The sequence below is a fragment of the Triticum dicoccoides genome, chromosome 6A (genome assembly GCF_002162155.2).
Source record: "Triticum dicoccoides isolate Atlit2015 ecotype Zavitan chromosome 6A, WEW_v2.0, whole genome shotgun sequence".
Lineage (NCBI taxonomy): Eukaryota > Viridiplantae > Streptophyta > Magnoliopsida > Poales > Poaceae > Triticum > Triticum dicoccoides.
In genome coordinates this window covers 339,451,857-339,469,721 of record NC_041390.1, presented here as the reverse complement: position 1 = coordinate 339,469,721, position 17,865 = coordinate 339,451,857, and the positions used below count along the sequence as shown (strand labels likewise).

The following is a 17,865-nucleotide window of genomic DNA, read 5'->3' as shown; positions in this document are numbered from 1 at the left end:
GGAGATCTAGAGCGAAAGGTGGCTAAGGGAAGGACGGCTCTGATACCAGATTGTGAGGTCTAGGGTTTGTATTAGGCCGCAGCCATGGATCAGAGCTACAAGCTTGAAGGCGAGAGGGGAAAAGGAGGAAAGCAGCTCACGCAGGAGCACACACCACACACGCAACACCTATCCGTTTAGCCGTCGCCACCTCGTTCTTATGGCTTACAGGTTTAAATACAAGCTAATGGATCCATTCTGGCCCAGTAAGCCAAGCCGGGGGCGAGGTTGTGTCTTGGGCCGGTCCAATGCTTGAATCCCATCTTAACGCTCATCTTTGCTGCTGACAAGTTCTAATCTATCGGCTATTACAAGGTGAACCGGAGGGCTACGGGCCGGCCAGCCGATATTTGGGCCGGCCGACCAGCGCCCAGCAAACACAGCAGCCCCTCAAAACACACACACACACTGGGGAGTGGGGACCTACCTCAAAAGTAATATAGAAAGAAACGCACCAGCTCAGTGGATAACTCGCCTCCCAGAAACCCAAACTCTGGCCCCGTGATGCTCGCCCACACGCGCCTCCCGCCTCCGCCTCCGCATCCCGCCCAAATCCTGCCCGCCCGCCTCGCCGGAGGCGGCGGTATGGAGTTCCGCCGCAAGCTCCACTTCCTCTCGGCCGAGCTCCATCTCGACCCGTTCCCGCTCCTCGCCCTTCATCCTGAGCTCCGCTCCGCGCCGCTCGCGCTTCTCCATGCCTCCCTCCGCCTCCTCCTCTCACACGGACTCTCCGCCGGCGACGCCTCCCGCGTCTTCTCGGCATTCCCGTCGCTCCTCACCTCTCCTCCTGAGGAGTCCCTCCGCTTCCTCTCCGCCGCCGCGCCGCTACCCCCTCCTCTCCTCCGCGCCGCGGTGGTCCGTTCCCCTCGCCTCCTCGCCGCGTCCATCCCGGACACCCTCCGCCCCGCGCTTTACTTCCTTCGCCACCGCGTTTCCCTGCGACGGAGACCCCTTCCGCTCGCTGCTGCCCTGCTCCTCGCTTTCTCCGTCGACCGCACACTCCTCCCCAAGCTCCTCTTCCTTGGCAAAGCCACGGGGCTCCCAGACCGCGCCATCTGCACCATTATTCGCCGCGCCCCCGCCATTCTCTCCTATGGTATCGAGACCAACCTCACGCCCAAGCTCAAGTTCCTCGCCGACGGCATGAGCATGGACCCAGCCGCGGAGCTCACCGAGTTCCCACACTACTTCGCGTTCAGCTTGGAGGGGAGGATCATGCCGAGGCACGAAGCATTGAGGCTGAGGGGCGTTGATATGTCACTAAAGGAAATGCTCAAGAGCAGCGATGATGAGTTCAAGGAGCGGATCTTAGATGCAACGCTGTCGGGCAATATGCAGAGGATGTGAACCTGCACTCAGAAGGAGGGTATGTGTGGTTGCTGCACTGCATCTGGTTTCGATAATTGTGGTGCATTGAGTTTGAATCCAATTAAGAATTTTAGCCTCTAATGTGCCAAATGCCTTCAAAGGTAGCTCAACATAAATTGAGCTGGTGTGTTACTTTGGAGGATAGCTCGCAATGGATTTGGTAATCTTTGGAGGAAGGATAGGTCCGAGGCATGAGCTGTTTGAGAGGTGGGCAGTTTTGGTTCTATGGTGGAGGTGTGGAACCTATGTTTAGGTTAGTGGTGATCAACCCGAAGAGTTTAGTGATAGCTGTCTGTCTTTATGTACTACTACTAATCTAAAATGTAAGTCTTCTATTCCCTCCGTCCCGATGTTTAGTGTCAAAAAACATCTTACATTATGGGACAGAGGGAGTAGAATTTTACTAGTCAAACATTTCTAAGTCTGACCATCTATAAAGGTAGAACTACCAGCATCTGTAACATCAGCTGATATTTCTAGATTTGTCTGACATGTACTCCCTCCGTTCGGAATTACTTGTCGCAGAAATGGATGTATCTAGACATATTTTAGTTCTAGATACATCCATTTCCAAGACAAGTAATTCCGAACCGAGGGAGTAGTTTATAATGTAATTTTTTTGTACGTGACATAAACACCTTTTGCAAAAATTATTGGTCCAATCACCATATTGAAGACCCTGTCCTCTCCTAAAAGAGCTAGGTTTTGGATCGAAGGAAGTAGGTGTTTCCATGGGATGATGTAAACTGAACTGTTGTTTGGTTCACTTTTGGCATTGCATAATTGGAAAACCTAAATGTGGAATGCTAGATTATGTTTGTTAGTTAACCTACTCTTTTATGGCCCATCCATGTTTGTTGTTAGAAATAATAATCCATGCTTAGTTTGTTGTTAAAAATAATAATCCATGCTTGGTTTGTTGTTAGAACAAATCATCCATGCTTAGTTGTGACTAAGGTTATTTGTTGTTAGGCTTAATGTCTCTTATGCTTATATATCTGACTTCGCTTTGCATAGGAGATGGGACTACTCTTTTGAAAATTCCTGGGAGGCGAGATAAGGTAACGCATTAACACACATAAATCAATATTTAGCATACATGTCAGTAATGCGGATAAAGCAACATTTTGCACTTGGGGAGACAAATTTTGGCATGCAAGAATCTCAATCACTATTAACTTCTATGCCTCTAGACAATTCTATCCGAAAATATTATCGAGTCAATCGAAATAAGCTGTTCTTGAGTTGAGTGCTTCACATGCTAGTTCTCTTCAGAAGTTTTTACACCCAAGTTTTCTTTCAAAACATTGCTTTCTCTCCCTTCTTTTTCTTAAAATAAAATAAAATCAATGTGAAGCTATGCATCAAAGTTACACTAACCAGACTTGCAACGTAAAATAGAACTATATGTTATTCTACTAGCATAAGGAGCGGACTTAGGTGCAACAATCCAAATAAAAATATTATGTTAGTTATATTTGTGAGAAAAGTGAAAATGGATATGTTATACTACTTAGGCACCGCTTGGAATGGGGGTAATTTTATACGCGTGTATTTATTCTACAGGTGTAAGTTACAGGTCAACAGTTAAGATCAGCCTGAAATGAAAACGAACCGGAGGAGGTCCGTATCTTATACCGGCCAGAAAACGAGCAGAAACGCTAATCCAAACAGGGCCTTACGCTGATTCTGCTCTTTCTCTCAAGTCACGCTTCCATCCGTTCTTCCCATTTTCAATCACTAGCCACAACCAATACTGAAAACTTACAAAAGCAAACTAAAAGTCTACTTTCACTTTTATTATGCGAACTGAAAATAAACATGCAAACGAAAAGAAAATGAATCAAAAGAAGAAAAACAAAATATGAATGCAAGGATAATTGAGACTACTCACAGTGGGGAGTAACATAGAGTAGTAACTTGCCGATATTACTAGTTTATGTTACTACCTCCATAGTGGGTAGTAACATATGCAGTGGCGGAGCCAGGATTTTTTACATGGGTATGCGAAGCTATATTTTTTTTGTATCATATAATAATATGGCATGAAAGTTCACGATGTCCATGATGAACTATAAATTGTCTTTCCAGAAACAATCTCGAACAGTCTAGTGGCATTTTGAAAATAATGAGAAAAATATAGTTTAACACTATAGTCTACAATTCCAATATCACTGCCAACTGCCAAGTCAATTTAGCTCCTCTCTCAAGTGTTAACTGAACAAATGCAAATTGGTGCTTAAATCCGATTGAATGCAACAGACTACAATGAATTAGCTAATAAAATTATTCTGAAAGAAAATCAATCAATATATTAAAGATCATTCTATGTTCTCAAAAATAAGAAATCCAGATGAAAAGCTCACATAATTACGGTATGTTGCGTTGTTGATGTGGAGTGTGCTGCATGCGCCATGCTTGTTGAGGACAAGGCGAGATATTGGGATATAGCAGGAGTTCAAGAGGCAGGGCTGGTATATTGATCCGATAGCAGCCCAAGCTAATACTTAGGCCCAGACGGGTAAGAATGAAGCGGGAGGGTACGGGATGGCTATGCATTTCGTTTTTTCCTGAGTTCTACACGTGAAAAGACTGCTATCATGCATATATATGTATGTATGGACATATATACTGATTCCCTTTTGCCAAAATTGTTGGGTATGCATTGCATACCCTTGAATAAGTCTAGCTCCGCCTCTGAACATATGAGTGGTATCATAAAAGAATTTATTTATTAGACTATAGACTCATTATGTTTTCAAATGTGTGATGTTACAATAACTAGCTAAGTTACCACAAACCTCTTTCTCTTTATTAATTAGTTGCCACATAAGCATTTTTGTATTGAAATGTGTGATGTTACTAGTTAAGTTACTGCCATTGTGACTAGTGTGAGGGAAATGAATCTCTCCAAGCTTAGGCTTTCGCCTAGCTGAGCCTACTCCTCGTCGTTGCCATCGTCGTATGGTTGTGGGCCATGGGGCCGTTGGTACACGTGTGGTGGACAGTCTGTAGGGGATGCCCGTTCATTGGCTGGTAGAACCGTAGAAGGGTGTTTTCACAACCTGAGGTCTTATTGTTTTCTATTATTTTTTATTGGGGTACGGGCAGATCAGAAGTTATTCCGCCTCCGGCTTTTCATTTGGTTACTCCCCCTGGAGGGACCATTGGTATGTGTTCTTAGAGCCGCGTTTCCAACAGGCCCTTCTTAGGTATTTTTTCGGTGCCGGCGGGCGAAAATCAGACCAGTCGTGTCCCTAGGAGCTTGTTTTTCGTCAATTTGGGCCGAAACTGGCGCCGGCGGACCCAGGCCGAACCCGGCGCACTGGGGGACGCCTCGGGACGCCGAGGAACGCGTTTTTGGCGTGAATGGTGATGGGCCCGCTGCGTCAGCGAGACGCCGCTTCGTCCTCAGCGCCTCGGTTCCTGCGAGAATGAATGCCAAGGCTGTCGCACTGTCGCGTCGGTCAGCCTCCATTGATGCCTCACGGGCGGTGTAGTGAAGGTGGCACCGACGCGCGTCCCGCCAGCTGCTGCCACGCGTCGCTCGGCATGCAGGCTCTCGCCGCCCGGCTGTGGCTATAAAAGCCGATCCCCGCCGGTGAACGCCACAGCTGCACACTTCGCCTCACATCGCTACGCAAAGCCGACCCCCCTATCCCGTCGAAGAGCAAATGGCTGAGAGGTTCTCAGGCAACGGCGCGGCGGCGAACGGCTTCGGCCGCCGCCATCTCCAAGAGTCGGAGGTGCGCCTCCTCTACAAGGCCGAGTATCCGGCGCCCCCGGACATGTGTGTGCCGGGGTCGTGGAAGCTGAGCGCCGCCGACGTCCCGGTGCCGCCGGTGCCCGAAGGGGCGGCACGACGAGCTGAGATCACCCGCATCCGCTCGTCGCTGATGGAGGAGCAGCGGAACGAGCCGAGGTACGCCGACGACAGCCACACGCTGTGGACGATGTACTTTGAACGCCGGCGTGAAGATCAGATCGCCTCCACCAACGACATCATCCCCCGCGGACGCCTCAATGCCGACGGGCGGCGCGAATGGTGGGGCGTGCACGGCCGCACCCTCGAGGCCGTCCTCGACCACATCGAGACCGGCAACACGCCGCGCCTCGAGTACCCGCCGCGGCCATCCTTCTCTCGCCGTCGTGGCAGCTCCTGGACGCCGCGGCGAATGGAGCCGGGGACGTCCTCGTCGTCGGGCTCCGGCTCGCTCTCCTCCGGCTCGTCGGCGCTCCGGCCCGTCAACCCAGAGCCGGAGGAGACGCCGCTCCGGCGCCGCACCCGTAGCGGCGCGCTCGTCATCAACGAGGGTGCCCGCCCCTTCCCGCGCTCCCTCCGCCTGGTCCGGCCGAAGCCCCAGCCGGGGCTGCTCCCCGTGAATCCGGAGCACGCGGACATGGCCGCCTTCGACGACGCGGCCGTCGTCAAGTGGGCAAGGGAGGACTACGTCCGCGATCAGGTGCTCCGCCAGCGCCGGGAATACGTGGAGCTCTAGGCCCGTCGCCGCGGACGCGAGGAGGGTGGCGCCATCGTCCTCGACAGCGACGAGGAGGACGAGGCCGGGCCGTCCAACCCCCCACCGCGCGACGACGACGACTACACCCGTTTCTACAGGCTTCTTGGCATGTAGATGGCGGCGGTGGCCGCGGCGAGTAGGGCTAGGCGTAGTTTGGCGTAGTAGTAGGCGTAGTTTGCATGTTTATCTGTTTTTTTACAAATTTCAATGAAGTTTCGTCGAGTTTGTGCAGATCGCCGAATGTGTACAATTTTGTAAATGAAACATCGCCGATTTCACGGATTTTGGTGGTGACTGGAAGTGCAATTGCCCCCACGCGTTGGTCCGGGGCGTCGACTGGGAATGCAATCGCCCCATGCGTTAAGCATGCGCCAGTTCGCCCCCAGATGGTTCTTCTTTAATATCCTGAGGGGCCGAATGGCTGGAGATGCTCTTAAGTTTGATGCAGCCTGGTGCTCAGGGGTCGGTAAGGATGAAGCAGCCCCTGGGTCCGAACAGAGAGAGGGAACTTATGATGCAGCCTCTGTGCGGACTGCTGGGAGGTCCACTATGCGGGGTGTCTCCCCCCAGTCCAACGAGCAAAGGGATACGTTTGTTCCGACCTCTTTGTTATCACAGGGTATTAAAAATTGTTTCATGAAAACCAAAAAGGGTGTTTGGGAGAAACCGAAGAAGTTTTTAACACATTGACCAAAACATTTCAGGTATGATGGTTTTCATGAAACAATTTTTGGTTTCTCCCAAACACTTTTGATTTTATCCCTAAAACATTTTTAGTGTCTTCGAAACTTCTTCGGTGACTTTCTCTTGAACTCTGTGTCTAATATTTGGCATATAGATGACCCTTAAGTGTGTGACCCTGTAGTTTCAGTGAAGCATGGACATGATCTGAACCCCTTCCGTTCAATGATCAATAGCGGAACCGTAAACATCCATATTGACTCATGTACCCACAAGAATAAATATTCGAGTGAATATGTAGTTACTGAATGATATTCTTGTTGCTTCCTGATATGTTACAAAAATTTGAGGTGAGATTTATTGGCATCCCGGTGAATCAACAACATGTTCACTATGCCAGTTTCCTCGTTACCAATTTTGATCTTTTTTTTCCGATGTTCTGGCATCCCTGTGATCAAATCACACCGTGTCTAGCCAGACGATGATGTATACATTAGCACTAAGAGGTCCCAAAGAATATCTCTATCGTTGGAGAAGCAAATCCCAGTTTTGAGCTATCTAGTCCCTTGTCATACTTTTCCATGAAACTGTAAGCCGCCGTAATAGCCACCCTGTTACGATGACGTTTAACGAACCCTAAACTTCATGAAGCAAGCATGAAAAAACTTGATACTCTCATGATCTAAGAAATTATGCAAACGTTAACTTTCCATGTGTTATTTACCATCAACTTGTGATAAATGTATCTCATAGCATAACAATCAATTGGGTCGAGTCAACACAAGTGTTCTTCTAAGATTGTATCCACAAAGTTACCGGTATAGACATGCCTATAATCAGGAAAACATAATCATGATGCAACACTTGAGCTAGTCTTAGATGAATGACTGAGAATACATTTTACCATTTATTATTCCACATGTGCATATGAATTTTTCTCTTAGACTTCATGGATATACGAACTCAAGGACCATTGAAGTTATAGCATGGAATATAAACATAATCACGAACATGAAAATAAATGATAACATTCATTATTGCCTCTAGGGCATATTTCTTACAAACTCCCACTTGCACTAGAGTCAATAATTGTAACGCTCCGAGACCGTTGCGCCAGGTGTCTTCTAGTTATTCGCTGTTGTTGCCTTGTCATTTTCTTGTGTGTTGCATCTTGCCATGTCATCATGTGTATTGCATCATCATGTTTTTCGAAACTTGCATCTGTCCGGTTCCCCAGTTCCGTCCCTTGTCCGTTCTGAGCCCAGACACTTGCACGCGCCCGCCGACGTCCGAAATATTATTTTATAACTGGCCAGAAAATATTCTCGGAATGGGATGAAAGTTGGCATGCAGTGTTGTTAGATTGTCAGTAGACCGCTTGCCAGATTTCATTGCATTCGGAGACCGTTTGATGCCCCAATGGATAACTATAGCGGCATTATAGTCGGTCAAACATCGGACGTTTCCGGTCTCCAGAAACGGTTGCCGGGTTGCTTTCCTCCTCTTTCTTCTCAGTCCAACCACACACTTGACCTTGTCCGTCAAACCCTCTTTGCACAGTGCATCGACCCCCTCGCGCGTCTGAAAGCTGTCTCGAACCCGCCCCGGACTGTCGCTACCGTTGTGTCTGGATCATCCCTAAACATCTATAAAACATCTCTTTTTTTTCTTAATTGGACTTCCAAACCTATTTATTCTCGACCGTCCAATTTCGATCGGAGGGTCCAAACCTACTTTTTTTGTCCCTATAAATAGTCCACCTCTTTCCAAATCAGACCAAAACCTAATTTCTAGGGATCCACCCCTGTCCAATCCGCGCCGCCACTCCACCGGGTCTCTCCTTCCACCTTGTGATCTTACCAGATCCATCTCGTAGTCACCCACAGGCCAGTCGTCTCCCCTCGATCCCCATCCCACCAATCTCCTCCTGATCCAAAACCCACCAACTTGCGCCTTCTTCCTTCCTCGTTTTCCCCAGCCGACCAATCCCCACCGAGCACCTCTACTCCCGCACCAGCGCCCAAGCTCCCCGATGCTCCTCACGCCAACCACCACCGGAGCGCAGCCGCGAAGCCCCGTGCCGCCAAGATCCTCCCATGGCCGCCCCACCGCCATGTCCGACCATCGCCAGGCGCCAGCCGTTGCTGGCGTGCAGCAGCAGCCATCAGGACCCCTCGTTGTCTCCCTCTCCCTTCCTTCCTCCCGTTTTGCCTTTCTCCTCCTCTCACATCTTGATCTCTCTCTCTCTCATTCTTTTTCTTCTCTGCCATGGAACGAACGGAGTTCGCCCGAAGCGCTGTCGCCACCAAGTCCACCTCGTCTGCCTTCCCTGCATCACGCCCCGTCGCCAGGACCTCGCGCCAATTCCGCCTTCGTCCTCTGCTTCCTCCGCCCCGGGATCCGGTTGCCCTCGCCTTCGCCGCTGCCGCGCCAAGTTCCCGTGCCTCGCCGGCCTACCGTGCGACCTCCTCGCGTCCTCTGCGCCTCCCCGTCGTCGTCTCCCGCAAACTGCCGCAGGCCGCCCGTCCAAGCCGCAGGAGCAGCGTCGCCGTTGCCTTGCTCCTGCAGGAGGCAAGCTCCTCCGCCTGACCTCGGAACGGCCAGGTCTGGCCAGCCTCCGTCAGCCCCGCCGCGCCTCCATGGACCTCCCCAGCTTGCCACCACTCCGCTCCCTGCCGCCTGAGCCAAGCTGGAGCGTCATTGCCGTGCCCCTGTTCCTCTACTCCTCGAGCGAGCGCTGCCGCCTCGCATTGACCAAACCGCACCAAGCCGTGCACACATCAGTTGCGTGGGCTTCAAAACTCGAGCCAGCTCCTGCACCGAACGGGCGAAGGCCCATGGTGAGGCCAGCTCCAGCGCCCCTCCTTTTTTCCACCTGTTGGGCCAGTTCAAGTTTCGGCCTGTTTAGTTTTGTTCACGTCTGCGAATTTCCTAATTATTCCAGAGGACGCCGTTTTACAAAAAAGTCCCCAGAGTTCATGCATATAATAACTCACTATCCGTTCATCGGATTAAAATGTTGTAAACATGAAAAATGCTTATAAATTCATCTAGTTTCATAACATGTCACTTTCATCCATGTTTAAAATGTTTAAAATGCTGTTTGTTTAAATTTGCTTAAATAACTTGCTAAAATGATTTAATTCATAACTAAATAACCGTAGCTCCATTTTAAATAAACTTTATATGTAAATGGGGTAGAAAAATGCCTAGTTTAACATGGTGCACTCATCCTGCATGTTTAACAACTCTAAAATATGGTTTAGGCAGAACAGTACCAAATCCATAAATTGCACATGAGGATTTTTCCGGACTTGTTGCTTGTTGTTCCGGCCTCATTTAAATTGCTTAGATAGTATAGTTTTATTATGTTTCACCCCTTGCCATGCTAACCAACATTTAATTTTGTTGAGTACTTAAACGAGGGAGAACTAAATAATTGTTGTGGTGTTTCGTCAATATGCAACTCATTGCATATTGAGCTCCACTTAATTTGTAGTATTATTTGTGCACTTTGCCATGCCATGCTTCATTAAATTGGACATGCATCATACTTGGTTGTGCATCATGCCATGCTTATGTGATGGTTGTTTACTATATTGTTTGCTTCTTTCCGGTGTTGCTTCTTTGGATTAGTTCCGATAACGTCGTGTTTGTGAGGAATCGTTCGACTTCGTCCGTTTGTCTTCTTCATGGACTCGTTCTTCTTCCTTGCGGGATCTTAGGCAAGATGACCATACCCTCGAAATCACTTTTATTTTTGCTTGCTAGTTGTTCGTTCTATCACTATGTCGCGCTACCTACCACCTGTTATATCATGCCTCCCATATTGCCATGTCAAGCCTCTAACCCACCTTCCTAGCAAATCATTGTTTGGTTATGTTACCGCTTTTGCTCAGCCCCTCTTATAGCATTGTTAGTTGCAGGTGAAGCTGAAGTTTGTTCCATGTTGGGACATAAATATGTTGTAATATCTCTTATTTAATTAATGCATCTATATACTTGGTAAAGGGTGGAAGGCTCGGCCTTATGCCTGGTGTTTTGTTCCACTCTTGCCGCCCTAGTTTCCGTCATACCGGTGTTATGTTCCTTGATTTTGCATTTCTTACGCGGTTGGGTGTTATGGTAACCCCTTGACAGTTCGCTTTGAATAAAACTCCTGCAACAAGGCCCAACCTTGGTTTTACATTTTCCTAACCACCTATTACCCTTCCCTTGGGTTGGCCAACCCGAGGGTCATCTTTATTTTAACACCCCCGGGCCAGTGCTTCTCTAAGTGTTGGTCCAAACCGAGCCGCCTGCGGGGCCATCTCGGGGAAACTCGAGGTCTGGTTTTACTCGTAGCTTGTCTCATCTGGTGTTGCCCTGAGAACGAGATACGTGCGACTTCTATCGGGATTGTCAGCATATCGGGTGGCTTTGCTGGTCTTGTTTTACCATTGTCGAAATGTCTTGTAATCGGGATTTCAAGACTGATCGGGTCTTCTCGAAAGAAGGAATATCCTTCGTTGACCGTGAGAGCTTGTGATGGGCTAAGTTGGGACACCCTTGCAGGGTATAAACTTTCGAGAGCCGTGCCCACGGTTATGTGGTAGATGGGAATTTGTTAATATCCGGTTGTAGAGAACTTGACACTTGACTTAATTAAAATGCATCAACCGCGTGTGTAGTCGCGATGGTCTTTTCTCGGTGGAGTCCGGGAAGTGAACACGGTCTTGTGTTATGATTGAACGTAAGTAGTTTCAGGATCACTTCTGGCTTCTCGACCGCCGCGTTGCTTCTCTTCTCGCTCTTATTTTCGTATGTTAGCCACCATATATGCTTAGTGCTTGCTGTAGCTCCACCTCATTACTCTATCCTACCCATAAGCTTAAATAGTCTTGATCTCGCGGGTGTGAGATTGCTGAGTCCTCGTGGCTCACAGATACTTCCAAACAGTTGCAGGTGCCGATGATACCAGTACAGGTGACGCAACCGAGCTCAAGTGGGAGCTCGATGAAGATCTTTTCGTTGCTATGTTTCTTTTCTGAATGATCAGTAGTGGAGCCCCGTTGGGATGATCGTGGATCTAGCATTTGTGGTTGTCTTTCTTTATTTTGGTTCTGTAGTCGGACCTTCGATTGTAATTTGGATGATGTATGGATTATTTATGTACGGTGTGGTGATTGTAAGCCGACTCTTTATCCCTTTCTTATTCAATATATGAGATTGTGCGAAGATTACCCCTCTTGCGACAAAACTACCATGCGGCAATGCCTCTAAGTCGTGCCCCGACACGTGGGAGATATAGCCGCATTGTGGGTGTTACAAGTTGGTAATCAGAGCCATCCCCGACTTAGGAGCCCCTTACTTCGAATCGTTGACGTTGTTGAGTCTAGAACAAAATGTTTTGAGTCTTAGGATTATATATATTGGAGAGTAGGATTCTTTTTACTCCTTAGTCCCTTCATCGCTCTGGTGAGGCCTCCTGACGTAGAAGTTTTGACTTTTCTCTCCTCAAATTTCACGATTTTTTTCTTAGGATCACGCGGGTATCTTGGAATCGTTCCGATAGTCTTGTGACGAGAACATTGTTCTTCGTGCCTCCTGACATTTAGGGGTTGTGGCAGTGTCCCGAGGAGTTGAGCTCCGAGGTGTTGTCGTCACAATTTTATCGCTGCAGTTCTGGAATACCTGAGTTTCGCCGACATCGAAAATCTCTTTTATGCAGTTGTTGGTGAGATAACCTCGACGCCACCCAGTACTGAGGCGGGAGTTCGGGAGAATATTGCCATAACTCGTATAACGGATGCTTTTTGAAGGTTGATGTACATGATTTCCGAAGGTTTCTTGGTTATGTGTTGAAGGATGGATACAGCTGGATGTATGGATTGTTAGTTTGGGTGAGATATTATGCTTCTCCTGTATCCCCAACACCTGATTGCATAACTAGAAAGTTTCGGGAGTTTATAAGTGGGAATTCAAGTAGCTCCTAGAATAATCTTTCCAACAGACACAAGATATGATATGGGATCTATCATATGTTTGTTTCCGGCTTATTTTGCAAGCCAATCCTTTGTTTTGTTTTCAGTTGTGGTATTCGAGTTGCTTTGAAGTTAAGTGTTGATTCCATACCTTCCTTAAGCGATGTCCTCATATTTCTATGTGGATTCTAATCCTTCTTGTTTATCGAGATTATCATACCAATTCTTTTCCAACCGATGTGCTTCTGTTCTAGTGGATCCGATCATTTTCAACATCCGCAAGATCAACTCTAAGTTTTCTCAACGGTGTTTGTTTCATCCGTCCCCAAGTTTTTTTGTTTTCCCGCCCTCCCACCTTTTTTCAAGTACTCAGAGATATTCAAATCAACTATCCATTTTATTCACACAAAGTCTCTTCATTCTTTTGCTTCAATGTTCTTATTCGGTGATTCTCAGGAAGATACTAAGGAAGCTTCGAGTCTATAATTCTTCATTCTTTTTCTTCTCTGGTGGATTCAATTCAAACTTTGTTGATCATATTACTTTCCTCGTTTTAAATGTTTTCTCATGCCGGTGCACTTCTTAATCATCCACCTCTTGTTATTCATGTTTATCCGGAGTGCTGAAGATATCCTAGAAGATTCAAGTTTCTATTCGTAATCCTTTCAAGCTATTTCGAGGTCTTACCTTATTCAAGCCATTTAACTCAACCGGTGCAATCTCTCTTTTAAAATCGTTCAACGGTGTATCTTTTGAGTGGGTCCTAACCCACAGGTCTTTTCTCAGGATCTTACCTGACTCTTCTAATCTTCCCGGAGTTACTCTCAAATTCTTTTCCAAGTTTGACGTGAGAATGAGTTATCATCGGTCAAATGCCTTCTCCAAGATCTTTCACATTCTTTTCGTCGTTGGTTCAACCTTTCCATTCTTCATTACGGAGTGTCTCATCAATTCATGGTGGTGTTTCTCATCGTCATTCTCAACACTTGAAGACCGAAGAAGAGTTTTTCCTCCAAATCTTATCCGTTCTCTTAGAGATGCGTAGTTCAAGCTTGCTGCCATCCTCTCATAATTATTTCGATTGTGAGAATTTATTTTCACTCATACGGAGCAATTCAAGAGTCTTTTAGATTCCATAGCCCATCATCTTCAGAATTATTCATTCCAGCTTTTAGCTCCCGTTCTCCAAATCTTACCGGTGCATCGTTCAAATATCCTCTAATCAGTTCATGATCTCTTCGTTCTCATGTATCTAAATCCTAGCAAGTATCTTCATTCATTTTCCAATTCTTCCCGGTGAATTTTGATTTTTCTACTTTCTTGTTCAATTCTTACGGTGGTTCATTCAAGAGTTCCTCTTCCTTCGTTATCATACAGATTCATTCGTTCTTCCATTCCTACCGGTGGTTCGTTGAAGACCTTTCTCAAGTTTGCGCTATGTCTATCCTTTTTTACGAGAATAAGTAGTATGCCAAATCGGTTGCTTGTCATCAATTTAAACTCGTGAAGGATACGCATAACATAATTCATATTCTTGTTTCACCCAAATGATTAATTCCGTATTCCGGAGGTTCATCAAAATTCTTGAGTTCATTTGTTCATCTTTCTTTCCGGAGTTCCAAGTTTTTCTCGGTTATATCATGGCGAAGATTCATCTAAATCATTGCAAGGATTCACCTTGTGTTTTCAACTTCTTTTTCTTGTTACCATCCTTTTATTACAGGAGTTCTTCATGGAGGCTCTACATGATGGTTCATCAATGATTTAATTCCTTCTCGAAGTGTTCATCGAGATTCTTTTCAGAGGAGCTCAAGTATTCTTCATCTTGCATTTCAAAGTTCAATCCATTCTCCCTTAGCTTTTGAGGTGGTGTTATGTAACACCCTCGATGCGGCTATATCTCCCATGTGTCAGAGCACGACTTAGAGGCATAACCGCATTGAAGGCAATGTCGCAAGAGGGGTAATCTTTACACATCCCATGTACTGAATAAGAAAAGAGGTACATAGTTGGCTTACAATCGCCACGTCACACAATAGCATAAAAATATCATTACAATCACCCAGATACAATCAAGGTCCGACTACGGAACCAAAATAAGACAACCCCAAATGCATAATGTCCCCGATCGCCCCAATTGGGCTCCACTACTGATCGTCTGGAAAGGAAACGTAGAACATCGTGAGTCCTCATCGAACTCCCACTTGATCTCAGTCGCATCTTCTGGAATGGTATCATCGGTCCCTGCATCTGGTTTTGGAAGTAATCTGTGAGTCATGGGGACTCAGCAATCTCACACCCTCGCGATCAAGACTATTTAAGCTTATAGGTAGGGGAAAAGGTATGAGGTGGAGCTGCAGCAAGCACTAGCATATATGGTGGCTAACATACGCAAATGAGAGCGAGAAGAGAAGGCAAAGCATGTTCGAGAATCTATGATCAAGAAGTGATCCTAGAACAACCTACGTTCAAGCATAACACGAGACCGTGTTCTCTTCCGGACTCCGCCGAAAAGAGACCATCACGGCTACACACGCTATTGATTCATTTTAATTAAGTTAAGTTTCAGGTTTTATACAAACAGACATTAACAAATTCCTATCTGCCCATAACCGCGGGCACGGCTTTCGAAAATTCAAATCCCTGCAGGAGTGTCCCAACTTAGCCCATCACAAGCTCTCATGGTCAACGAAGGATATTCCTTCTCCCAAGACAACCCAATCAGACTCGGAATCCCGGTTACAAGACACCTCAACAATGGTAAAACAAGTCCAGGAAGACCACCCGCTGTGTCGACAAATCCCGATAGGAGCTGCACATATCTCGTTCTCAGGGTACACCGGATAAGCTAAGCGTACGGGAGCCAACATAACCCAAGTTGCCAAGGGACGGCCCCGCACGGTGCTCTAGGTTGGACCAACACTCAGAGGAGCACTGGCCCGGGGGTTTAAAATAAAGATGACCCTTGAGTCTGCGAAACCCAAGGGAAAAAGGCTAGGTGGCAAATGGTAAAACCAAGGTTGGGCCTTGCTGGAGGAGTTTTATTCAAGGCGAACTGTCAAGGGGTTCCCATTATAACCCAACCGTGCAAGGAACGCAAAATCAAGGAACATAACACCGGTATGACGGAAACTAGGGTGGCAAGAGTGGAACAAAACACCAGGCATAAGGCTGAGCCTTCCACCCTTTACCAAGTATATATATGCATTAAGGTAAACAAGATATAATAGTGATATCCCAACAATAAACATGTTCCAACAAGGAACAATCTCCAATCTTCACCTGCAACTAGCAATGCTATAAGAGGGGCTGAGCAAATCGGTAACATAGCCAAACAATGGTTTGCTAGGACAAGGTGGGTTAGAGGTTTGACATGGCAATATGGGAGGCATGATAATAAAGTGGTAGGTATCGTAGCATAGGTATAGCAAAGGAGCGAGCATCTAGCAAGCAAAGATAGAAGTGATTTCGAGGGTATGGTCATCCTGCTTGCAAAGTTCTCCGAGTTGACGTTAGCTTGATCCTCGTAAGCGTACTCAACGGGCTCCTCGTTCACGTACTCGTCTCCCGGCTCTACCCAAAGCAAGAACACAAGCAAAGGGAACCACGATCAACCATGGTGCAATGCGCAAGCAACATGATGCAAAACATGGCATGATATGCGGGATGTGATATGCAATGCATATGCGTGCTTCGGAAAGGAAAGATTGAATCAGGCCTCAACTTGGAAAATCAAGAGTGCCGCTAGAAAGATGAGTTGATTTCGGTCAAAATCGATACGAAGATCACCAGAATCGGATGCACGGTTTGCAAATGGCAAGCAAAACAATAATGGCACAAAACTGTGATTAACAACACGAGGCCATCTAAATGCATCCAGAACAACAAGCTACTGCACTCTAACATAACAACAAATCAAATGGCAGGGATCCACTCAAGATGCTTGACAAAATATGAACACTGAGCTACGGCTAATTCACACAATAGCAGGTTCAAACAAGCATGGCAAAAGTGCAAAAGATAACAGGTTACAGACTTAGTGAAAATAACATGTCAGGAATTTAACATCAGGAAGCAATGTTTAGAGCACGATAACAACATGCTACAGGAACATATCATGGCAAAGCAAGGCATGGCATGAAGCTATTCAAAGCATACAACAAAAGTCCCTTACTGACCATAAACCAAGATGGATCAGAAAATACAATGGCAACCATGTGAACATAGCAATTTTCGTTAACAGATTCAGACTTAGAAGAAAACTGAAACATGGCAAAACAGATTCACGTAGGCATGTTTGCGAGCTCGATGCACTCACCACAAGGCATTGCATGACAAACTAAGCATACACCTAGCAAGTATACATGGCATAGAAGTTAAACATGGCAAGAACAACCTCATAGCATGCAAGGATCAACTACAACAACCTCGGCAAAATTGCATAACATGTAAACAATCTGCCAGGAATATTTTATAGCAAAAGTAGAGCTCAATTGAGTCATGCTAGGATGCTCCATAATTGCAAACAAAGACATGGATGAATAGAGAATAACAATATCTCCAAAACATCCTTACTGAGCATGCTCAAAAGTGTCATGGATCACTCTCTAGCAACAAGAATACATGGCATAAAAATATAATCAGGGAAATGACTTAGAAGATTTCTAAGTCCCTGAAATCAGCAACATGACGAGAGCTACTTTGCATGCTTGTGCTAGTCACCACAAAGATCACAAAAATACATGGCATACACCCCTGTAAAGATGGCATGACATACTTCAAAACACATGTAGGGCTCAAAATCATAGGAGGCACACATTAAACATGGTAAAAATGACAAATGTCCAATCTCTGCTAAAAAACTGAAACTAACATTGCATAGCACTCTTGCAACAACATTTAGGGTATCAAGATGAGCTCAAATGAACATGGTGCAATGGAATGAAATGAAGTACTCATCGAGACGAACAATTTGATATACTACACGCCCAAAACGGAGCCACAGATGATGAGTTATGATGCGATGAAGTATGCAAAAATTACTGTAAACTAGGGCAAAAGTCAACCCTAATCGGATTTGGATCTGCACGCCTCCCGAGGTTTGTCGCCGTTCTCACCGGAGTCCATGCCGGAGAAGACGCCGACATCGAGGATGAGGCCGGCCGGAGCTTGGGGAACGCCGGAGAAGACGGGATCCGGCCCGGGAGCTCGCCGGACGGCGATGGACGGAGGGGAGGCGCGCGCGGGACGCGAGACGGTGCGGTGGCGCGGCGGCCGACGAAGAAGGCGAGGCG

General features: G+C 46.7%; 1 protein-coding gene across 3 annotated transcripts; it reads left to right on the top strand.

Annotated features, from left to right (window-relative positions):
• Window positions 1-513: 513 nt before the first annotated feature.
• LOC119316880 (transcription termination factor MTEF1, chloroplastic-like) lies at window positions 514-11,779 on the top strand. Of its 3 annotated transcripts, none has more exons than XM_037591262.1 (3): window positions 514-1,405; window positions 2,425-2,468; window positions 11,553-11,779. In XM_037591262.1, the coding sequence occupies exon 1, from the start codon at window positions 544-546 to the stop codon at window positions 1,384-1,386; it is 843 nt and encodes a 280-aa protein (XP_037447159.1). In that variant the 5' UTR covers window positions 514-543; the 3' UTR covers window positions 1,387-1,405; window positions 2,425-2,468; window positions 11,553-11,779. The 3 variants fall into 3 exon arrangements, with proteins under 3 accessions (XP_037447159.1, XP_037447158.1, XP_037447160.1); XM_037591261.1 differs by having other exon boundaries at window positions 11,547-11,779; XM_037591263.1 differs by lacking the exon at window positions 11,553-11,779 and adding an exon at window positions 3,807-4,014.
• Window positions 11,780-17,865: the final 6,086 nt, after the last annotated feature.